General features: G+C 63.1%; 1 protein-coding gene across 1 annotated transcript in view; it reads left to right on the forward strand.

The window, feature by feature from the left end:
- COL5A1 (collagen type V alpha 1 chain) overlaps window positions 1-23996 on the forward strand; it is a 148730-nt gene that overhangs the window by 123770 nt on the left and 964 nt on the right. Inside the window, 16 exon segments of the mRNA XM_070455999.1 lie at window positions 1212-1319; window positions 1859-1912; window positions 2194-2247; window positions 2999-3052; window positions 3618-3671; window positions 4455-4562; window positions 4668-4721; window positions 4813-4866; window positions 5121-5228; window positions 8528-8581; window positions 9431-9466; window positions 9850-9903; window positions 10375-10630; window positions 12108-12220; window positions 15068-15136; window positions 18501-18734. Coding sequence (XP_070312100.1) covers window positions 1212-1319; window positions 1859-1912; window positions 2194-2247; window positions 2999-3052; window positions 3618-3671; window positions 4455-4562; window positions 4668-4721; window positions 4813-4866; window positions 5121-5228; window positions 8528-8581; window positions 9431-9466; window positions 9850-9903; window positions 10375-10630; window positions 12108-12220; window positions 15068-15136; window positions 18501-18734 — 1464 coding nt within the window.

Consider the following 23996-nt stretch of genomic DNA (forward strand, 5'->3'; position numbering starts at 1 on the left):
TGTGTGAGTGTACATGTGTGAGTGTGTGCATGTGTACGTGTGTGTGTCAGCATGCATGTGTATATGTGACTGTGCATGTGTATGTGTGAATGTGCATGTGTGTGAGCGTGCATGTACGTGTGTGAGTGCATGTATGAGTGTGTGTGCATATGTGTGTGAGTGTGTGCGTGTGTGTGCATGTGTGTGAGCGTGTATGTGTGTGAGTGCATGTGTGTGTGCATGTGTGTGAGCGTTTGTGTACATGTGTGCATGTACGTGTGTGTGAGTGTGCGTGTGTGTGAGTGTGCATGTGTGTGTGAGTGTGCATGTGTGTGTATGGGTGTGTATGCAATGTGCATGTGTGTGAGTGTACATGTGTGTGAGCGCATGTATGAGTGTGTATGTGTGTGTGCGCATATGTGTGTGAGTGTGTGCATGTGTGTGCATGTGTGTGAGCGCATGTGTGTGTGCGTGTGTGTGAGCGTTCGTGTACATGTGTGCATGTACGTGTGTGTGTGCGTGTGTGTGTGTGATAGCACGCATGTACGTGTGTGTGAGTGTGCATGTGTGTGTATGGGTGTGTATGCATATGTGCATGTGTGTGAGTGTGCATGTGTGTGAGTGAGCATGTGTGTACGTGTGTGTGAGTGTGCGTGTGTGTGTGTGGATGTTAGTGATGAACACCCAGGACAGTCGGGCGTGAGCTGCCCCTCCGTCCATGGTGTTCCGGGCTCTGTCACGGGCTTCCACAAGCGTGGGGCCCAGTGTTGCCACCTGTGCACCCAGACCTGGGACATTCTGGCCTTCGCAGGTCAGATGTGTGGCCTCTCGAGGCCCGCTGGGGGCAGCTCTCTGGCCCAGGGAGCGGCTGGTGGACAGAGGTGTGCTGGGCTCCCTCCACTCGGTGCGGGGGGTGGCCTGGGTCGCTGCAGCCCCTGGGGGTCCACACCGCCTGCTGTCTCGTCAGGAGGCAGCCCTGCCCTCGTCACCTAGAAGCCGAGCCTCGGCCTCAGAGGCCCCAGGACGCCAGTGGGGCCCCGAGACCCCTTGCGGTGCCCGCGGGGCTGGACTCGTGGGGACTTGCCAGGGGCAGGGGCTCTGGAGGCAGCTGACCCCCCAGGGGCCTGGGGCCTGGGGCCTGGTGCCTGGCCTCGGTCAGGGCTCCACGTGGTGCCAGCGCTGGGCGGGCTGCAGGCCAGCTCTGGGAACACACTCCCCTCCTCTCCCCACAGGGCCCCAAAGGCGAAAGGGGGGAGAAGGGCGAGTCAGGTCCCTCCGGTGCCGCTGGACCCCCGGGGCCCAAGGGCCCTCCCGGAGACGACGGTCCCAAAGGCAGCCCCGTGAGTACCGGGGGACGCTGGGGCTCTCAGCAGCGTCCTTCTCACTTCCAGGCCTGGGGGGTGCAGAAGCTGCCTGACCCCCGTGGGTCTGGGGTGACCCCCTGGGTCCTGAACTAGAACAGAGGAGGAGGGAGGAGGAGAGAAGGGCCTGGAGGGGGCACACCTCGGAGGCCGTGGGCCGGGCAGCCTTCTGGACGGAACGGGCTCTGTGCCCCACCCCACCCTGCCACGGTCTGCCTCGCATTGCCTCAGGAAGGTCTGCAGAGTAGCGAGTCCTGGAGTTCAGGGTCCAGGATCAGGGTCACCGCGGCCCCAGGAACAGACGTGTGGGCAGGAGGCTGCCCTCCGAGGCCTCCGGAAGGCGAGCGGCGGCCCCGCGTGGCCCACCGCACACAGAATGATGCTCTGGGGGGAGCCGCCTGCTCTGGGGGGCCCCGAGGTGCCAGGCTGGCGGGAGGCGTGGGCTGGCCGTGTGGATGCAGCCCCTTGAGGCCTGTGCACTCTGGGAAGGTGGCTGACGCTTCTCTACTCTGTTTCAGGGCCCCGTTGGTTTTCCCGGAGATCCCGGTCCCCCTGGAGAACCCGGCCCTGCGGTAGGTGCTCAAGGGTGCAGAATTGGGGGTCCCCACAGCCCATGACCCGCCTCCAGGCCCGTCTTTCCCTTCTGGTTGCTTCTGTTCTGCCTCTGCTCGGGGCCCGGTGCTCACCCCTGCTCTGACGAGTGCGCGGGGAAAGGCGTTGCCCCTCCGAGCTCCCTGAGCGGGCACCCCTGGGTGGAGCTGGGCTTTTCGGTCGGGACTGGGGGCCAGTGGGTGCTGGTGCCTGAACTCGGGTGTGTCCAGGGCGCAGAAAGAACCTGCTTTTGGTCCCACAGGGTCAAGATGGTCCCCCTGGCGACAAAGGAGATGACGGTGAACCTGGGCAAACGGTGAGTCCACCCGGGACCTCTGGGGCCCCTGATGCAGCTTCTCGGGGAGGTGTTGGGCATTGCAACTTGCTCTGTTCATTTCACCCAGTTGCCTTAGAGTAGTGACCCAGCCACCACGGGAGCCGTGAGCTCCCTCGGAGGACCCTTGCGAGCTGGGGACCCTCCTCCCAGAAGGGGAAGTGCACCCCCAGGCCCGACAGTGGCTCTGCACATGAAGCCCGGTGTCCATGACCCCCCCCCCCCGCCACCGCATCGTCAGGATCCCTGTTTCTGCTGGGTGGGGTCAGACATGCTCCTCAAAAGACTCTTCCCACGTGAGCCTCTGGAGCTGAGCTCACATTGGCCGTGCCTCTCATCTAATGCTGGGTTTCTGACACGTTGCTTCAAGCCTGCTTAGGGACACCGACTTAGGGCCCCAAAGAGATGTCTGCCCTTCTACCACTTCCTGGCCGGTGACCCAGGGTCCACCTCTGCAGGAGGGGTGCCGGCCAGCTTGCTGGGAACCTTCCCCAGACACAGCAGAGTCAGAGGTGGGGGGTGCCCCCACACTACCGCATCCCGAGAGCAGGGCAGGGCAGTCGGGGACCACCCTCACTCAGGGCTGATTCTGCAGAAGATGAGACAGGCGGTTTCGGGGCTGGCCGAGGACAGACTGAAAACTCTGTGTTTTCTTAGCCTCGGACCCACCCAGCCCCGCCGGGTCATAGCTAACATCCTTGGTTCCTAAACACTCTGCTCTCTCCCACCCCAGGGATCACCAGGCCCTACGGGTGAACCAGGCCCATCTGGGCCTCCAGGAAAAAGGGTACGTGACGCTGCTGGGCACCCCTGCACGAAGCCTGCCCCTCCCCAGCCCTGCACGGACCCTGGGGCCCTGAGCAGCCCCAGGGAGGAGGAACGGGCTTCTCTTTGAAGCTCACTCCCTGCTCAGCTTTCTGCCACAGCATCCGATCTCAGAGCCCCCAGGTCGATGCGTTGCTCCTTTCAGGATGAGCTGACTGCGGACACCTTCAGTGACAGCTGTCGTGGGAGAAAAAACTCCCACGAAGCTGAAAAAGCCCCTTTCCCCCGGGTCAGACCTTTGAAAAAGTCAGAGCAAGCAAACTGAATCATCCAGCAAATGGAACCATCCGTTGCTGGCCTGCGGTGACCGCGGCTGCTCTGAGTTTGCAGGAAGGGAGGCCACCGGAGTGCCCGCCCCTTGTCCAGCCCAGCCCTCTGGCCTTTTCTGGAACTGGAGGCCCCGGGCCTTGTTCTGAAGGCCTGGAGCAGCCCCACGGCCCTGCCAGGCCTGTGCCCCCAGCGCGCTCAGCTGCCCTCTCGGCGTCCGGGAGGCCACTCGTCACGCATTGCCCTCTTAAACCTTCCAGGGTCCGCCCGGCCCCGCCGGTCCCGAAGGCAGGCAGGGGGAGAAAGGAGCCAAGGTAGGTGCTTCTCAGCCCGGCTGCGGCCATGACCGTGAGCATGCATGGACCTTTCGGGGTGTGCCGAGGGCATGGAGACCGCTTGGGGTGCGGCGGGAGAGGGACTGGACGTTAAACATGCGGAGAGGGGCCGGCTGTCTTCAGACTTGGGCGGAGAGCCCATCCTCTGCAGGGGGAGCTGGGCTGTGCCTCCAGCCTGGGGTCCCTGGCCGGGCACTGCGGGTCATGTGCCCCGCCAGCCTGGGGGAGGGGAGGCCCATGCCGGGTGCCTTCGGACCTGGCGTTGACCTGGCCGGGCCTGGCTGCCTCACCTGCAAAGCAGAGACGGTGACAGCACCCACCGCAGGGCAGAGGAGAGGGTGGAGTGCCCTGCGGTGAGGTTACGGTGCAGCCTGGCACCCAGAGCCCTTGTGGCCGCTCTGCCCAGGAGCTCTGGGTGGGGCCTGGGTGCCTCCTCCTGGAGTAGAGGTGCCCCGGCGTCGACTGAGACGGTGGAGCTCGCCCAGCCCCCATCTGCTCAAGGACATGCAGCGTGTCCACCCTAAGCTCCGAGCTGGCTGTAACTGCCGTGGTGGCTGGGCGGCTGGAGCCCCGATGACTGAGGTCTTCAGTGGGTGGAGGATGGGGCTGGGCGGCCTCTACAGGGAGGAGAGTTGGGGCAGCCCCTGGGTGTCGGGGGCATGCGGGGTTCTCGCCAAGGCCCCTCGTGGTTTCTGAGCGGTGGTTCTGGGCGGGGATGACCATAGCCTCAAGCGTCGGGGCCCCACTCTGCCCTCTCTGCAGGGAGAAGCTGGCTTGGAAGGCCCTCCTGGGAAGACTGGCCCCATCGGCCCCCAGGGGGCCCCCGGGAAGCCTGGGCCTGATGGCCTTCGAGGGATCCCCGGCCCAGTGGTGAGTGGCCTCAGGGTGGGGGTTGGGCCTGGGGGGGAGTCTGCTGAGGGAGGGGCGTGGGGACGGCCAAGGCGGGGCTCACGTGCAGGGTCGACTGTGTTTCAGGGTGAACAAGGTCTTCCCGGAGCCCCAGGACCCGATGGCCCCCCGGGACCCATGGTGAGTCAGGACATTCCCCAGGGGCCCCCAGCAGAGGTGGCGGAGGGCGGGGTTGGGGACAAGAAATCTGAGCTCCCTGCCTCCCCCACAGGGCCCCCCAGGACTCCCCGGCCTCAAAGGAGACTCTGGACCCAAAGGGGAAAAGGTGAGTGGGCTATAGGTGGCTGTGCGGTTGAAGCGCGGGCCCTTTGAGAGCCTGTGCCTCCAACCCGACAAGGTCTGGCTTTTCCCCCCGTGCATCACCTGCTCGGGGTGGGGACATGAAGGGAACAGCTCCGTGTGGCTTGGAGACCTGACCACTGCCTGCTGTCGGGGCCAGCCCCGGGCACGTTTCCCCTGCAGGAGCTTCGGGCTGGACGCGAGGCGTCGCCACTGCAAATGCCCCTTTCATTCCCACAGGGTCACCCAGGCTTGATCGGGCTCATCGGACCTCCGGGCGAACAGGGAGAAAAGGGTGACCGCGGTCTCCCTGGCCCCCAGGGCTCCTCGGGCCCTAAGGGAGAACAGGTGCGTGGAACAGGCTCTGTGTCCAAAGACCCGAGGCTCGTTAGAGCCGGAAGGACGTCCCCTGCCCACGGGATCAGGGCGGGAGCAGCCGAGGGGCCGGGCTCGCCCAGGCACACAGGGGACAGGGGCGGAACTGGAGTCCAGCCCAGGCCCTGAGCAGCCCTCACGGTTCTGCTGGTCTCCGCAGTGAAGGTCATCACCCCCCGCCACACTCGGAAAGACCCTCTCTCCCAGCTGAACATCCAGGGGTCACTGGCAACACTCAGCTGCATCCTGGCTCCCCCTTGACCCCGTATATGCACACCTGACCCTCGACTTCCCTGGGAACCAGCCCCCGGGAAACCACAGCCACGAAAACAGCCTGCGAGGCTGGCCCACCCTGCACCTAGGAGGTTCTGGCAGTGGATTCCTTGGCCAGGGAGCGGGGGTGGGGGTGTGCGTGGGGTTGTAGGGGGGCCTGGCAGGCCTGCCTTTCCGTCCCCATAGCAAGGCCACGGGGCCTCATTGCAGCCTGTGAACCCCCACTGCCCCGCTGTACCTTACACACATGTGTGCGGCGAGCCCTGGAGATGATGCCTGAGCACATTGGGTGTATGTGCATGCACACGTGTACATGCCTTACATGCGTGCGTGCGGCAGGCCCTGGAGATGACGCCTGAGCACATTGGGTGTATGTGTGTGCACACATGTGTACATGCCTTACATGCGTGTGTGCGGCAGGCCCTGGAGATGACGCCTGAGCACATTGGGTGTATGTATGCACACATGTGTACATGCCTTACATGTGTGCGTGCGGCGGGCCCTGGAGATGACGCCTGAGCACATTGGGTGTATGTATGCACACATGTGTACATGCCTTACATGTGTGCGTGCGGCGGGCCCTGGAGATGACGCCTGAGCACATTGGGTGTATGTATGCACACATGTGTACATGCCTTACATGTGTGCGTGCGGCGGGCCCTGGAGATGACGCCTGAGCACATTGGGTGTATGTGTGTGCATACATGTGTATATATCTTACACACGTGTGTGCGGCGGGCCCTGGAGATGACGCCTGAGCACATTGGGTGTATGTGTGTGCATACATGTGTATATATCTTACACACGTGTGTGCGGCGGGCCCTGGAGATGACGCCTGAGCACATTGGGTGTATGTGTGTGCATACATGTGTATATATCTTACACACGTGTGTGCGGCGGGCCCTGAAGATGACGCCTGAGCACATTGGGTGTATGTGTGTGCATACATGTGTATATATCTTACACACGTGTGTGTGGCGGGCCCTGGAGATGACACCTGAGCACATTGGGTGTATGTGTGCACACATGTGTATATATCTTACACATGTGTGTGCAGCGGGCCCTGGAGATGACACCTGAGCACATTGGGTGTATGTGTGCACACATGTGTACATGCCTTACATGCGTGCGTGCGGCAGGCCCTGGAGATGACGCCTGAGCACATTGGGTGTATGTGTGTGCATACATGTGTATATATCTTACACACGTGTGTGCGGCGGGCCCTGGAGATGACGCCTGAGCACATTGGGTGTATGTGTGTGCATACATGTGTATATATCTTACACACGTGTGTGCGGCAGGCCCTGGAGATGACGCCTGAGCACATTGGGTGTATGTGTGTGCATACATGTGTATATATCTTACACACGTGTGTGCGGCGGGCCCTGAAGATGACGCCTGAGCACATTGGGTGTATGTGTGTGCATACATGTGTATATATCTTACACACGTGTGTGTGGCGGGCCCTGGAGATGACACCTGAGCACATTGGGTGTATGTGTGCACACATGTGTATATATCTTACACATGTGTGTGCAGCGGGCCCTGGAGATGACACCTGAGCACATTGGGTGTATGTGTGCACACATGTGTACATGCCTTACATGCGTGCGTGCGGCAGGCCCTGGAGATGACGCCTGAGCACATTGGGTGTATGTGTGTGCACACATGTGTACATGCCTTACATGCGTGCGTGCGGCAGGCCCTGGAGATGACGCCTGAGCACATTGGGTGTATGTGCGCACACATGTGTATATATCTTACACACGTGTGTGCGGCAGGCCCTGGAGATGACGCCTGAGCACATTGGGTGTATGTGTGCATACATGTGTATATATCTTACACACGTGTGTGTGGTGGGCCCTGGAGATGACGCCTGAGCACATTGGGTGTATGTGCGTGCATACATGTGTACATGCCTTACATGTGTGCGTGTGGCGAGCCCTGGAGATGACGCCTGAGCACATTGGGTGTATGTGTGTGCATACATGTGTATATATCTTACACACGTGTGTGCGGCCGGCCCTGGAGATGACGCCTGAGCACATTGGGTGTATGTGTGTGCATACATGTGTATATATCTTACACACGTGTGTGTGGCGGGCCCTGGAGATGACGCCTGAGCACATTGGGTGTATGTGTGTGCATACATGTGTATATATCTTACACACGTGTGTGTGGCGGGCCCTGGAGATAACGCCTGAGCACATTGGGTGTATGTGCGTGCATACATGTGTACATGCCTTACATGTGTGCGTGTGGCGAGCCCTGGAGATGACGCCTGAGCACATTGGGTGTATGTGTGTGCATACATGTGTATATATCTTACACACGTGTGTGCAGCGGGCCCTGGAGATGACGCCTGAGCACATTGGGTGTATGTGTGTGCATACATATGTATATATCTTACACACGTGTGTGCGGCGGGCCCTGGAGATGACGCCTGAGCACATTGGGTGTATGTGTGCACACATGTGTATATATCTTACACACATGTGTGCAGCGGGCCCTGGAGATGACGCCTGAGCACATTGGGTGTATGTGCGTGCACACGTGGCACTTAGACCAGGAGAGAGGGTCAGTCAGAGGATGCAAGCTCCACTGTGGGGAAGCCCCTGGGCGGCTGGATGGACAGACGGAAGACACAGGGCCCCAGGACGCTCTCTGCCCTCTGCCCTGGGCTCGTGCTTGGGGTGGACCCCCAGCAGGAGCAGAAAGCAGCCAGCCAGACAGGACCTGGTGGGGATGGTTCACACAAGGACATTAAAGGGAGGTTCACGCTCAGGCTCCCCAAGGGTCCTTCCAGGCTGGCCGGGCAGCGGCCCCGGGTGCCAGGCCTCCCAGCAGGTGTTCAAGCCCCACCAGGCCCCGCAGGGAGTGAGGGCTCTGCTCACACGTGTCCGAGCTGGGGGAGGAGGCCAGTGAGAGCCCGGGGACGAGGCTGCAGGACGGCTCCCTCCTGATCCGGGCGATGACGACCGCATTTCTGCTCCTTTCAGGGCATCACCGGTCCTTCTGGCCCGATTGGCCCCCCAGGCCCCCCTGGCCTGCCGGTGCGTATCTGGAGGGGCGGGAACCACCCGCCCTGGGTTGTTCTGGGGGAGCAGGGTGGGAGTGGTCACAGGGAAGCTGTGGGGCCCCAGAGTGGGGTCTGCGGGCCCCCTGGGTTGTTCTGCTCATTATCTCTGATCCGAGTTATGAGCGATGGAAATCAGGAAGTGGGTCACTGGGCCCTGATTTCAGGTGCGGGAGCTAGGGGTGAGCCTCTATCTCCAGGCATTTAAGGGCATGTGGACAGTCCTCTGTAGGTGTTTTGGGGACAGTGAGGACAGCGGCCGGTCCCTCCTGGCCCCTCGCTGTCTGCACGAGCAGGGCCAGCCTGGCCCAGACATGAGGAGCTGGGGTCCTGGCTTCCAGGCACCAGCCTGGGGCCTTCCCCTGCAGCTGGGAGACCCAGGACACGTCCCGGAGCCTTGAGTTGCTTCTCACCCAAAACCAGTCGACCTCTGAGTTCCACCCGAGCCTGGGTCCATGTGGCCCAAGGTGGCCCCAGCTTCTCTGCCACTGGCCCCGTGGCAGGCTGTCAGGAGGGGCTGGGGGCTCCACGTCAGGGCCTCCGAGGCCAGCACGCCCCTGTTGCTTCTCACGTGGGTCGCCTGAGCTGCGATTTCCCTGCTGTGGAGGGTGGGGGGCTGGGCTGGGGCCCACAGGACCCCCGACCTCCATGTGAGTGAGCACTCCCCCACCTGCTTCCCTGTGAAGCAGATACAAGCTCAGACTCCTGGAAGGGCCAAGGGCGAAGGAGGAGGGCAGAAGGGAGGCGGGGCTGTGAGGGTATGGGTCACAGCCTGGGGCCTGGGGGGAAGGGGCCAACCCCGCTGATGCCCTGCCTCTCTCCACAGGGCCCCCCTGGTCCAAAAGGTGCTAAGGGCTCCTCGGTAAGTGGCATCGCCCCGACCAGCCCCTGGGCCCGGGGTTGGAGGGGGTGCAGGCTGTGGGCTGAGAACCTCCCGGGGTCCCCCATCCCCCTTGCCTCTCGGGGCTGGTGGTTGACGCCCCTCCTGTGGGGCCGAGCTACCCTGCGCTCGCCTCCGGCCTCAGTCACCACAGACCACGGCTCCCTGCGCGCAATGAAGGGCTCTGTCCCCCAGGCTCCCCCTCGGGCTGTCCGGTTCTCACATCTGAGGCTGGGGGCACCCAGCACGGTCGACAGGCCCCTCTGCCTTCTCCACGTGTTCCCGGGATCGTTCTGGACCTCCAGGTGGACAGGCCCTGTCAGGCCTCCGTGAACCATGGCTGATTCTGGTTTCTTTCTCCCCAGGGTCCAACTGGCCCGAAGGGTGAGGCAGGCCAGCCAGGACCCCCTGGCCCACCGGTGAGTAGCCGTTGGGGAGTTGGGGAGTCCCCTAATGCCGAGGGAACCGCGGGAAGCATGTCTGTGCAGTTCGATCCCAAAACATTCTGAACCGTGTGTGTGGCGTGTGGCGGGGCGGGGCCTGTCCCTGGACACAGATCAGCCCAGGGCGCCTTGCCCTCCGAAGTCTGGCTGGGGAGAGATGAAGGGTGAGCACACGTGTGTGTGTGTACCCACATACCTCTGTGTGAACAGGTGTGTATGCACACATATGCATGTGTGTGTGTGCATGCATCTGTGTGTTAGGTGGGGGCCGGGCAGCACTAGGCAAGGCCCCGCGGGATCGTGTGGAATGTTCCAGAGACACAGAAAAGGGAAGAAGACTGCTGAGATGGACAGGCGCCTGCAGCCTAGACTGCAGCGGCGGCCCTGGCTGTGGGCCCTGCCCTGCCCTGCCCCGCCCCACCCACCGCTGCCCTCTTCTGCACCCAGGGCCCCCCGGGCGAGGTCATCCAGCCCCTGCCGATCCAGGCGTCCAGGACCCGGAGGAACATCGACGCCAGCCAGCTGATGGACGATGCGGAGGGCGAGCAGTACATGGACTATGCGGACGGCATGGAGGAGATCTTCGGCTCACTCAACTCCCTGAAGCTGGAGATCGAGCAGATGAAGAGGCCGCTGGGCACGCCACAGAACCCCGCACGCACCTGCAAGGACCTCCAGCTCTGCCACCCTGACTTCCCCGACGGTAGGGTGGCCGCGAGCCTGGGGACGCATGGAGGGGGTGGTAGCAGGGACCAGGCCTGGGCGGGCATTCACCTTGCTCAGGTTCCCTCCGTGACGGGACGGGGGTGCAGGGGCCTCTCCCCCGTCACCTGATGAGGCATCGCAGGAGAAGGGGAAGCCGCCCTGGGAGCCTAGGAAAGAGGTCGAGGCATGGGGTCACATGGAGCAGAGTCTAGTTTAAGCTCAGTCATTGTTGGGCAGTCATCTGCTCTGACCAGAGCCGATGCTCCACATCTGTAAATGGGGGTAAAACACGTCCCCGTCAGGACATGCGTGCACGGCCGTGATGCCGGCCGTGGCTGCCATCCGTGTCAGTGAGAGTCCTCGGGCTGGTGTTTGCTGTTGCACCTGGGGAAGCACAGCTTAGGCTCCAGGACACCATAAAAATGCAAACCAGTCCCGTTCTGTTGACTCTGACCCCACGTGCGTGAACCTCTAGGAGTGTTCCCAGAGCACCCCTGGGCTCCCAGCTCGGGGTCCCCAGAGCCTGTGGCCCTCACGCTCCAGCTGTGCTCCTGGGGACCAGTCTGTCCCTGTGGCTCCGTGGGCCCGGCAGGGACAGTGGGAGGCCACTGGGAAGCCCAGAGGGGGCCGTGCTGCGGCCCAAGGCCAGGGCGTGTGCCGTGACTGCTAGACGACGGGTGGCAGCTGCTTCTGTGCCATCCAGGGGGCAGCTCTCACAGTCCGCCTCCCTGACCCTGACCCTGACCCCAACCTGGATCCTAGCCCTGACCCTAAGCCGACCCCGACCCTGACCCCAACCTCAACCCCGACCCGGACCCTAATCCTGACCCCAACCCTAACCCTGACTCCGACCAAGACTCTGACCCTGACCCCGACCCCAACCCTCACCCCGACCCAGACCCTAACCCTGACCCTGACCTCCACCTTGACACAGACCCTGACCTCCACCCTGACCCTAACACTGACCCTGACCCCTGACCCAGACCCTAACCCTGACCCTGACCTCCACCTTGACACGGACCCTGACCCAGACCCTAACCCTGACCCTGACCTCCACTCTGACCCTTGACCCTGACCCTGACCTCTGCCTTGACACTGACCCTGACCTCCACCCTGACCTTGACTCTGGCCCTGACCTCCACCCTGGTCCTGACCCTGGCCCTGACCTCCACCCTGACCCTCACCCTGATCTCCACCCTGACCCTTGACCCTGACCCCCAACCCAGACCCTAACCCTGATGCTGACCTCTGCCTTGACACCAACCCCAACCCGGACCCTAACCCTGACCCTGACCCCAGCCCTGACCCCGACCCGGACTCTCACCCTGGCCCTGATCTCCACCCTGACACTTGACCCCGACCCGGACCCTAACCCTGGCCCTGACCCCAACCCTGACCCCGACCTGGACCCTAACCCTGGCCCTGACCCCCACCCTGACCCTGACCCTGGCCCTGGCCCCAACCCTGTGATGCAGGTGAATACTGGGTGGATCCGAACCAAGGCTGCTCCCGGGACTCCTTCAAGGTCTACTGCAACTTCACGGCTGGGGGCTCAACGTGCGTCTTCCCCGACAAGAAGTCCGAGGGGGTGAGTGCCGCCCTCGTCACCTCCTCTCCCAGTGAGCTGGGCCGGGGCTCCTGCTGTGTCACATGCACGCAGTTTCAGGAGTGAAAACGAGAAGCTGAAACCAGGAAATGAAAACCAGTTCCAAAATTAAGCTTTCTTCTCCAGAAATAGACTTAAATTTTCTTTGAGGAGAAACTTCTAGCAATGAGACGGGCTTGGTGCAATCTCGTTTATGGAAGGTTGAGGAGTGCCTGGCTCATGGGCATCTTCCCCCGACTACCCCCAAAGCTAGGACTTCCACCACTGGTTGGTCAGATCCTCCCCAAAGTGACCCTGTAGTCCTGACCTCAGACCAGCCTGAAGCCCATGGAAGGACTTTTAGGGCCAAGTGACCCAGATACATCTCGTAGAAGGTGGCGTTTGCTGAAATTCTTAGTGGCAGCTTAGGATGTTTGTTCCTGAGCGCAGTACGTTCTTTTATAGTCTGTTTAGTGAGGACCTGATCCATGGAGATTTTGTAAGGTGTCAATCGAAGTCACCTGTGGTCTTTTAGAGGTCTCGCCTCTGTGGTGGTGTCTCTGATGTGTGATGTGTGTGTGGACAGGTGTAAACCAGGGTATGTGGATAGTGAGTGATGGTGTGTGGGTGGCAGGTGGATGGTAGCAGGTGGCATCCGGGTGACGTGTGGGTGGCATGTGGGTGGCGTGAGGGTGACGTGTGGGTGATGTGTGAATGCTATGCAGGTGGTGTGTGGGTGGCATGTGGGTGACGTGGGTGGCATGCGGGTGGCGTGTGGGTGATGTGTGGATGGCATGAGGGTGACGTGGGTGATGCGTGGATGGCATGTGGGTGGTGTGTGGGTGACGTGTAGATGGCATGTGGGTGGTGTGTTGATGGCGTGTGGGTGGCATGTGGGTGGTGTGTGGGCGACGTGTGGATGGCATGTGGGTGGTATGTTGATGGCATGTGGGTGACGTGTGGGTGATGTGTGAATGGCATGCGGATGTGTGGATGGCATGTGGGTGGCGTGTGGATGGCGTGTGGGTGACGTGTGGGTGATGTGTGAATGGCATGCGGATGACGTGTGGATGACATTTGGATGGCGTGTGGGTGGCCTGTGGATGGCATGCAGGGACAGGTGTGTGTGGCTGGCATGTGTCACCTTCCCTCAAGAACGTGTTGGAGACAGGTGAGGAAGGAGGGCGAGGTCTCTAGCTGGGAAGACGGTGCAGTCTTGGGCCGCAGTGCCCTCTGCACCTCCTGGACAGACCTTCCTCCATGACGTCCCGTCCCGACGGCTCCCCGTCCCTGCCGCAAGCCGAGGGCAGTGGATTCCTGGAGCCGCGCGAGTCCAGGGTCACGCCCAGCAGGAGTCGGGCACCCGTGTCCTCAACGCCCAGAGCCGCTTCCCTTGAGGGAAGCCGCTGCGGTGCCAGTCCCTGTGGCTCACCATCCCCGCGGGGAGCGCCGGCACCCCCCGGGGCCACGGGAGCAGGGCCTGCGCTGACCGGGACACTGCAGGGACCCTGGCTTATGCTCACACTCCCCCGACCTGGGATTTTAAATCCTGGGGGAACACACTCCAGCAGCAAGTACCCCTGTGGGTCACGAGGAAACCCAGACCCCGGCCCTGCCTCTGACAGAAGTGCCGGTGGAAATTTAGGTGGAAAAATGCCCTTTCACGTCCTTGGGTTGCTGTCTGTTCTCCGCAGACAGCCTCACTGCTGGGGAGCCAGGGGAACCCCTAGGAGCCTTCCCTGGTGGTGGAGCGGGGCGGATGGTGGGCTTGGGGCGCTGAGTGAGCCCCGCGGCTCCTTGCTCTTCCTCTGCTCATGTGCTGACCTCCACGGGCCCACGGGCTGGGAGCCTCGGGCGGGTGGAGACGTTGTGCCCAGTCGCCCGGGCTGCAGGGCCCCCTCGGCAGCGGGAGGGTGGGGTGGGGAGGAGAGGTCTGGGTGAGGCCCCCCACTGCCTGCAGCCCCGCTCCTGCTCCGGGGGGACACGGTCCTCACGCCAGCCAAGCACAGCAGTGAGAGCGGCAGGCTCGGAAGCGGGTGCAGAGTCCTGCAGGACGGGAGGCGGGCTGGATGCGCTGGCCCTCCCCTGGGGCGACTGCTCGGGCTCCCCTGCGCGAGCTCAGTTCAGGAGAGGAGCCGGGGATGGGGCCCAGGACTCCCGGCACGGGCAGAGGACCCGAGGGACGGCTGGGAACCGGCTGGACTCATGGGTGCTCTCCCCAAAGAGGGTGCCCCACCACACAGTCAGCACACACACCACACATGCCACCAATGCACACATCACAGGCAGGAAACACATGTACACCTCACCCCTAGCTGGACCCTGGGAGACTCTCCTGCCCGCTATGTTCCCATGGAGAGGCCTTGGAGATGAAGCCATGCCCCTAGATCGGTCTCTGCAGTCGCCAAGCGCGAGGCTCTGTGTGCTGGACACGCGGAAGTGATCAGATGCAGACTCTGATCCTGCTCGTGGAGCCAGCGTGGACCCCCGGAAAGCACCAGGGCCAGTCCCTGCGGCAGTCATGGGCCTGTCCCAGAGCGAGCACCAGCTCAAGGGGAGATGGGGGCGCTCGAAGGGCCGGCCCAGCCGGCCTCGTGGCTTCTCCGCTCGGCGGGGAGACGGTGCGCCTGCAGGACGCGGGAGCGTCTCTCGAGGAGGCAGAAGTAACGCTGTCGTTCTCTCTGTTTCTCTCCCTCCCTGCCTCCCCCCTCGATGTTTAGGCCAGAATCACTTCTTGGCCCAAAGAAAACCCGGGTTCCTGGTTCAGTGAATTCAAGCGTGGCAAACTGGTAAGACGGCCTCCGCCGTGTGTGCGGTGTGGTTTGAACCCGCCCGTTTCGTATCTTGCAGAGTAAAATGGCCCGCTGGCCCAAAGAGCAGCCTGCCACCTGGTACAGTCAGTACAAGCGAGGGTCGCTGGTAAGTGGCCCCGCGGCTGCCTGCTCGCGGCTCGGCCTGGCTCGGCTCTGCATGGGACGGACCCCCAGCGCCGCACCTGCTCTCGCCCTTTGGCCAAACTGCTCCACCGCCGTGACCGCCAGGCTCAGACCGGCCCCTCCTGCCGCGCCGAAGCAGGTCCACTCTAGCCGAGGGCAGCCGGGCGGCTGTCTGCTCAGGTGGAGGGCGTGAGGCTGGCTTTCAGAGCCCCCCGCCGGGGGCTGCCAGGAACCGAGACCAGAGACACCAGGACTGGAGGGTTTATTTCACTCAGTCCTAGTGGGCAGCTCGGATGGGGTGGGCCCTGGACCGCCAAGCCGTCCAGCCCCGATGCTAACTTCTGGGGACCCAGTCTTAAAAAATGGTCCATCCAGAGGTGCAGGCAACTGGCGTCCCCTGAAAGGACGACATGATGGGTCTCCAGGGGTCGAGAGACTGAGGCCAGTCGCACCTGATCCCCTGGGGCCGTGACTGCTTCCGCCCAATAGAGCGTTTTCCCAGACCGTTCCAGGGCTTCGACTTGGCCCATTTCTGGGGCCCAGTGCAGAGTTCTGTGACCCCTTCCTGATGAGCTCAAGGCCCAGGTTCCAGACGTGGTCACGTGGCAGGTGCCACCAGAGCCCCTTGCTTCCTGCGTTCCCTCCTCGGCCAGGGTCCACCCGGCCGCCCTTGAAGGACGTCCTTGTTTCTCAGAAGCAGCTCTCAGGTCCACAGCGTGGGCCTGACCCTCCGCCCTCGGTCGGCTCCCCAGGGGCCCAAGGCCGCTCTCCCCTGGGACTCAGAGCAGGGCCATCCAGCGGTCCACCCCGGGGACCCTGATCCTAGACCCCGAGGTGCTACGTGCTCACTGTTAACAGCTCACGCCCGTGTCCTCGAGCCCCGGTCACTGAAGCTCCTTCTAGACACAAGGCCTGCGCTCGCCTTGCCTCGCCATGGGCTTCCTGTCTCTGTGCGGACACCCAGGCACCCTCGCCCCCTCCCTCCTGCTGACTTTCCTCCCCGCGCCTCCTTGGGGCTGTCCTCAGGACAGCGCCACTGGCACGCAGAAGGATCTGAAGTGGGCACCCCTTGGGAGGGCAGTGCCCAGGGCACTTGAGCCTGGCGGATGGTGGTGGGTGGGCGCAGCACTCAGGAGGAGGAGGGGCCGGGGCCAGGTCCCTTCTGCAGCCGGGCTGGTGGGCTTCTCCAGACAGGGGCCCTCACCCCCCACGCCCACTACCTGATTCCGCAGACGAGGGCGCGGAGCACCCACTTTCAGCCACCGGCCCGAGCCTGCCTCCTCCTCACGTCCTGTTTGACCAAGAATGGAGGTGGAGGGACGGTCCCGGGGACGGCAGCACATTGCCTCCATTTTTCGGCTGCATCGTTTCAAGGTGCCTGTGACTGTCACAGGGCGTAGATGAGGTCCCCCCCTGAAGAAATAGGCGCTTTTCTGGGCCAGCTGCCCTGGGCGTCATGAAGGGGATGCTGCACGGCCCCTTTCCCCAGGAGGGGAGGGGCTCACGCCAGGGCTCTGAGATGCCAACGTGGGGCTCAGGGTGGGCGGAGCCTGGGCCTCACCCCTGCCTGGCTCTGGGGCTTCAGGTCCTTCTGCGTCCAGCACTGCCCCCCGCCTCTCTCTGCGCATGCCTCCTGCCTCCAGTCAGTCACCTTCCCTCCAGGAGGAGCGCCCAATGGCCCCGACTGCGGTTGGTATCCCCTCTCTCTCCTCAAGGTCCGGCTGGAAGTCAGCGGCCGGCGGCCACGTAGGGCCGGCTGCTCCGTGCCCTTCCCACCCAGTTGTGGAGGAGTAGGAAACCGGGCTTGGCTCACCGCCATCAGCCGTCCTTACACAGATATCTCTATACACATGGACAGTAGCAACTTCAAGCCCCCCTTGTGTGATCAGCATGGGTGTTTGGGGCCCTCCCCGTGGATTTCCACGTAGACTGTCTGTAATCCCTTCTGGTTCTTCTTGGTTCTGGAGGTTTTACACTTGGCTCCAACCCTCTTGTTGAGCAGAGCGGCTGGGGCGTGTGTCAGAGCTGGTCACAGGTGTCCCCGGCCGGGGGCAGGCATCCCAGGCACCAAGCTGCCTCTGCGTGCTTGGGGGCAGCCAGTGCGCCTGCCTGGCTGAGCCAGGCGCTGGGGTCTGAAGCAGAGCAGAGGTGGAGCAGCCATGTGTCGGGAGGACCTGGGGTGTCAGGCCCTGACGTTCGCCCGCCCCTGTCTGATGGGGACCCAGGACGGGCCGAACTTGCTCTGCTGGGTCTGAGAGGAGGGCCTTCGGGGAGGAGAGACCTGCCTTGTCCCAGGGGATTGGGAGCCCCCGCTCCTGCCGGGCGCAGCAGCTCACAGAACCGCCATTGAGAAGGTGCAGAAGCTGACCTGTCCCTCGGGGCGCCCAGCAGGGGCCCGGCTGAGCTCCCGGCCCGTGACGCCGAGGAGTCACTTGGGAACCAGCCTGCCCTCTCTTACGGGTGGCTCACCCTGACTTCAGGCTGCCCGCTCACATGGGCAAGACTGACCCCCTGACCCCTCGGCCAAACCCCACCCTCTGTGGTCTCTCCTGGGTGAACGCCCGGGGAGGGCACAGCAGAGGCCTTCCCCCATGCTCCAGGGAAGTGCCCAGTCCCTCCAGGCCTCTGGCTCCTGGCCATATGGCCCGTGACCCTCTCACAGGCTGGTCTTCCTGTCTGCTGGCCAAGCACCCCATGCCCCGTGCCCAGCCGGCCCGTTCCCCTCCAAGGCCTCATGCCCTTTCGATGATGTCCAGTTCTGACGGCCCCGTCAGGTCTCTGTACATCACGGCGACCACCAGCCAGTGGTCAGCATCATTCCTTATGCTGACCTCAGAGCACAGAGATAGAGCTGTGCATGCCAGGCTCCTGTCCCCAGGGTACTCTCGGTCCAAGGAGGGCCACAGACCAGGCCCCAGGGGCCCCCACACAGGAGTCAGTGCTGGCATGGAGGGCCCTCCAGCCAGAAGGAAAGATGGACACTGAGCCAGGCCACGTTGGGCAAGGACATCTAACCTAGGCAGGCTTCCTGGAAGAGGAAGCATATGAGTTGGGCCCCAGAGGCTGAATAGGGACCAGCCAGGCAAGAAGGAGTGGGTGGGTTACTTGGGTCCTTGAAGGAAAGGAGGCGGGGCTCACTGTGTTCCAGGGAACCCCCCCAGAGAGCCAGCGCGTGCTGGTCTGGGGGCCCGGGTGTGTGGCTTGTTTCCAGGTGGGGCGCTTGGCATGACCCACACTCCAGAGGAGACAGCTCGGGACTGAAGCTCCCAAGCCCGCCCGTGTGGACGAGGGGCCTTGCGAGGCCGCGAGTCCCCGCCCTGCTGAGCCCCGGTCCTGTCGCCCTGCAGCTCTCCTACGTGGACGCCGAGGGCAACCCCGTGGGCGTGGTCCAGATGACCTTCCTGCGGCTGCTCAGCGCCTCCGCCCACCAGAACATCACCTACAACTGCTACCAGTCGGTGGCCTGGCAGGACGCCGCCACAGGCAGCTACGACAAGGCCATGCGCTTCCTGGGCTCCAACGACGAGGAGATGTCGTACGACAACAGCCCCTACATCCGCGCCCTGGTGGACGGCTGCGCCGTGAGTGTCTTCTGCGCGCGGGGCGGGGCGTCGGGCGTGGGCGGGGCAGCGGGGCGTGGTGTCGGGCGGGGGCGGGGCGTCGGGGCAGCGGGGCGTGGTGGCGTCGGGGGCGTGGCGCGGTGCGGAGTCTGGCGCCGTCTCCTGTGGGGCAGTCATTGCTCTACATGAATTTCCTGGGCACCTGCTGTGTGCAGGACGCAGTGAGGGCTGACCGTGGCTGGCGGACGTGCAGTTCCGTAGCCCACAGCGGGACCTTCCCGAGGTGCTGGGGTTGGAGAGGCCGAGCCCAGGTTCCTGACCCAAAGCCTGGGGTGCCGTGAAGTGTCTTGGTCCGATTCGGAAGTTGAGACGCCTCCACTTTTTGGGAATGGCCGGAGCTGAGGCTGAGCCCCCTGGGAACATGGCCATCCTGGGAGATGTCTGCAGACAGCGGGCAGTAGAACTGCCCACTCTCATGACATCCCCAGCCCACACTGGGTCCCCTCCTTGGACCCTGTGCCGCCCTCTAGGAAGGAGGCTGTGCTCAGACCCGAGAGGCCGGCCAGGGCTGGGCTGCCTTCACTCCTTGGACCTTGTGCTTGCCCCCCTGCACCCCTACATGTGCCCCCCAGAGTGAGGATCAGTCCCTAGAACTGAGCTGGGTCCTTCTGTCCTGGGATCCTAGGAGATATTTAGCGTAGCTGTGCACGGGGCCCAGTCCTGGAGAAACCCTCAGATGGGTCTCCCGTGTGGCCTGTACAAGGCTGGAGGTCGGGGGGTCACCAGGAATCACCGTCCTGCTGGTCTTACGGCCGCCTCTGACATCGGACCCCTGACCTCTCACCATCTGCTTCCAGAGACCCTGCCCGAGGTCCCTGCCCAGCCTGGCTCCCTCGGGGACTTGGCTAGTGTAGGCTCTGCCCTGCTGGGTGTCCAGGGCCCACTGCATGGTGCCGGCCTCTGTGGACACCCTCCTCTGGAAGGCGCCAGCCTCCCATCTTATGGTCGGGAAGCCCTTCCCTCCATCCCAGGACCCAGTCCCATTTGGGGCCCTTCCCATGTATTTCCACATGGAGTAAATCATCTGCAGTCCCTTCTGGTTCTTCTTGGTTCTGGAGGTTTTACACTTGGCTCCAACCGTCTTGTTGAACAGAGCAGCCAGGGCGTGTGTCAGAGCTGGTCACAAGCGTCCCCAGCCGGGGGGCAGGCATCCTGGGCACCAAGCTGCCTCTGTGTGCTTGGGAGCAGCCAGTGCTCCTGCCGTTGCATTCCCATCCCATGCTGTCGGGGTGTGTGGGATCTGAGGGTTCTCCCTAAGGTCCGTCAAGGTGGTCTGGCCACTTGGCCAGCCCAGAGTGTCTGGGATGAGCCCAGAGGGCCGGCAGGAAGGCAGGTGCTGACCCACTGCTGAGAGCAGGACTCAGGTGGATCTAGACTCACATCTTGCCTCCTACCCTGGCTGCTCTGCTGGGACCGGCCTGGGCCTTTCGGCTGTGGGAGCTCCCGTCCTTCTTCCCATAAAAGGATCTAGTTATAGCCCCTGGGGTTTCTTGGGCATTAGAGGTGAGTGTGCGGGGCAGTCATGGGGCCAGGGTGCCTGGCGGGGCAGCCTCCTCTCCCCGATGCCCTGGCCCCTGGCCCTGGTGTGGGTCAGTCCTTCGGACCTGACCATGGCCTGGGCAGAGCGGGTCCCTCCCTGAGGTCAAGGGATGCAGGGCACCCCGGGTAAAAGGGCCCAGAGCTCCGGAAGCCCTGGTCATCCAACATCTGCTCACGTTCCTGACGCAAACCCCAAGCTGCTTCCAGAGGTCGTGAGGCACCAACTAAAATCCTGTCTCATGTCTGCCTCCTACAAAGGAAGACAAGAATAGCACTGATTCACGGGGCTGCTCTGGGAGGAACGTGCCGGAGGAGAACTCAGAGCTGCGCTCAGCTGCCGTGAGCCCAGAATCATCGCGGTTCCTATTTTTAGGCAACTCGGGCTCCCGAGTGTGAGGCAGTCAGGTGGAGGAGGAGGAGAAATGAGGACTTGAGGAGGAGGGCCAGCCCTGGGCAGAGCCTGCAGTGGGCTGAGCTCCCCGGCTCCCCTGGCAGAAAGAGCAACACTCTGGTTGGCCCACACGTGTCACCCGGTAAAGGGCAAAGACTGGTTTTCCAGAAGAGGGGACGTTCCCTGAGAGGATGCTGGGAAAACGTATCTGGGGTGAAGGAGCAGGTGGTATTGCCACGTGCACCTCTGGGGACAAGAGTGCCCGGCAGAGGGCCACCGCTCTTCAGGACGGTCACAGTTTCTGAGCCACTCAGAAGGTCAGAAGGATCCGGCTCCTTGTCTCCACCCACTGAAGCCAGCCCTGCCGCCCAGGCACCCTAACACCGAGACCCACGTGAGATCCAGACCCTGAGCTGCTCCTTGAGAAAAACACAGATCCAGTTGTCTGCTGCGACCCCAGGAACCCTGGCCATCATTACCACGCTCCGTGCCAGTCCTCTGGGCACCTACGATGCAGAACCAAGACTTGGCATCATGGAAATATCTGCATTTGGCGCTTGACATTTTTACTCTTGGAAAGAGTCTGTCTTTGACAAGGTGGAGAGGTCGTGTCTAAAGAGAGTAACCCAGCTGATGGGGAAAACTGGGCTCAGCGGACAGGCAGGGGAAGGGCCGCGGGGAAGGGCTCCGCTCCGGGCCAGGCGGAGCACGGAGCTGGGGCACGGGCGCTTCTGGAGGATGGCTGGGAGCCGTCTGTGCTCTGCTCACCCCACGCCACGCCACCGCCCGCCGGAAGTGCAGCCACGATCTGAAGGTCACACCCCTCCCAGGTACTCGTGCAGGAGGCTCAAGGAACGCAGACTGGGGTCAGAGAGGCCTGCCTCCCTGGAGGCCCACTTGGGCCACACTGTAGCAAGGACTGAAGACGCTGGGATTCGGACGCTGGCGTGGGGCAGCTGCGCAGCCTGACGGGCGAGCCGCCGAGTTCAGAGGCTTAAGGAGCCCCGCCACATAAACCCCGCGGTCTGTGCAGCTCCGCGCACCCGGGGGCCCGTTGCCAGCCCGTGATGGTTATTTATGCCTCAGAAGTGATGGGGTGATGGAGCACAGTGCTCATGGACGCCCTCCTGAGTGCTCTGATAACCACAGCGCCGGGCCCCGTCCGTCCGGGAGAAAGCACCCACCAGCTCGGCACATGCTGCCGTCCCTGGTAGGAGGAGGCAGTGGGCACCGGCGCCGCCAAGGCCTCTTTGTCCCCTCCCCGTGGAGGAGAGGCAAGCCAGGCTGCCCGGCTCCCTGTGACCACAGAGGCCCATCGGAGGCCACGGCGGCCCCTGCTGGGTGGTGGTCGGACCAGGGCCAGAGCTGGGGCAGAGGGACGGGTGGACTCTGAATCCTCCTTGCTGGACCGGTCAAGGGAGTGAAAAGGCTCAGCTTCCTCCCAGGGCTTCCCACCTAAGAGGCGAGGGTGGCATCCTCCCTGGGGGCCCTGAGTCCAGCCCCGCTGCCCCCCAGTCCCTCCCAGCACCCACAAGGCTGCGGTGATCCTTAGCCCCTTCCCTGGCAGTGGAGGGCTGGCTGTGCTCCCCAGGCCGGGCCTCAGCCCCTCCACTGGAAGCCCACCGCATCTGTGCCCTCGAGCTCCTGGCCGCTGGACAGGCCCTTCAGACACTGTTGCTCAGAGGCTGACCGTGACCCACGCGTGTCAGCATTGCCCGAGATGCATCTAAACCATGCAGATGCCTCATCCTGCTCGTGGCCTTCTGAATTCTGTCTCCGGGACAGGCTGAAGCCAGCGGTACTAACAGCTCCCAGGAGGACGCACCTTGACTCTGAAGTGTTCATCCCGGCGTTAAAGCAATCCCAGCCTGGCCCACTGAGGGTGCTCCCTTCCTGTGAAGGCAGAGCCGAGGGGAGGCGAGTCCGCGGGTGGCGGAGACTGAAGGAAACTCAGAGCAGGTCTCTCCCGGGCTCAGTCCAGAAGCGCCTTAACGGAAGCCCGGCTGGGATGTTCCCTGAGGCTTCGCCCGTGCTCCCCATGTCCGTGGAGCACGGGTACCCGTTCTCCATGGAGAAAAATGAGCCGCAGGGAGTATGGTAGTCATCCATTGCTTGTAGCAGATTACCCCCCATATTTAGCACCTAAAATAGCGGCTATCAGTCACCTGACTTAGTTTCAGAGGGTGACGAATCTAGGGGTAGCTTAGCAGGCTGGCTCAGGCCCAGCATCTGTCCTGGTCTATTTGAGCAGCTGTCACAGGTGACTTCTGACCAGGGGCTTATCAACAGCACACAGGCATCCTCGCAGCGCTGGAGGCTCAGGTCTGAGCCGACGCCAGCTGTCCGGGCTGGTAGGGGCCCTCCCCCCGGGCTGCCGACATCCACCCCATCTCCCCTTGTTAAGAGCTAGCATTCCAGCTGCTTCTTAAAAGGGCGCGAATCCCTTTCATGAGGCCCCTTCCGTGACCTAGTGGCCTCCCAGCACAGTCACCCAGGGGGTAAGGCCTCCCCATCGGGTCTGGGGCCGCACGGAGTCAGTCCCTCAAGGTGCCTGAGGTTGCTGAGCGACTGCCACGTGAAGCTCCCTCCTGAGGCTGTCCTCACCAGGCAGGCTCCCCCGAGGAGTGATCCGCCCGGAAGTCAGGGGCCGGGGCCGTCCTGAAGCCTGCCACCCAGAGAGTGGCGGCCACCTCCTAGCACTGACCACCTTGCCAGGGCCACGTGGGGCTCCAGGGGCTTTACGTGGCCACCCAGGTGATGGTTATGGCCTCCCTGAGAGGGTCGTGCCCACTCCATCCTACTGGAGGGGGGTGAGGCCGCCGGAGGCGCTGCCCTCTCCCTGGACCGGTCACCCCTGGTGGGGGATTGCACGGGGGAGGGACAGCCTCCCGGGGCCAGATCCAGCTGAGGCCGCGCCTGTTCTCAGGTGAGGCAGAGAAGGCCACTGGTCCAGAACAGGCCGGGAGGCCGTGTCTGCGCTGATCCTGGACCCTCATCTTGGGGCGCTGCCGGGGGGCGGGGCTAGTGCATCCCTGACAGACGTTCTGGTGCTCGGGGTTGGGTGTGGGTGGTTCTCCATCCAGTGTGGACTTGCACCTTCAGCCCTCTATTCTGGGGGATGTGGCCGGCGGGGGAGGGCAGCTAGCACTCCTGGGCAGGTGTGTACCCGCTGGGGTTCACTCTCCTAACCAGAAGGTGGTGCTCTCGTCCACCAGGGTGGTGCTGGGTGGGAACTCAGGTGCTCACAGGAGTGAGGCAGGGGGTTGGAGCTGGGGAGGCCTGACTCATCCTGG

The sequence above is a fragment of the Odocoileus virginianus genome, chromosome 2 (genome assembly GCF_023699985.2).
Source record: "Odocoileus virginianus isolate 20LAN1187 ecotype Illinois chromosome 2, Ovbor_1.2, whole genome shotgun sequence".
NCBI classification, from domain to species: domain Eukaryota; kingdom Metazoa; phylum Chordata; class Mammalia; order Artiodactyla; family Cervidae; genus Odocoileus; species Odocoileus virginianus.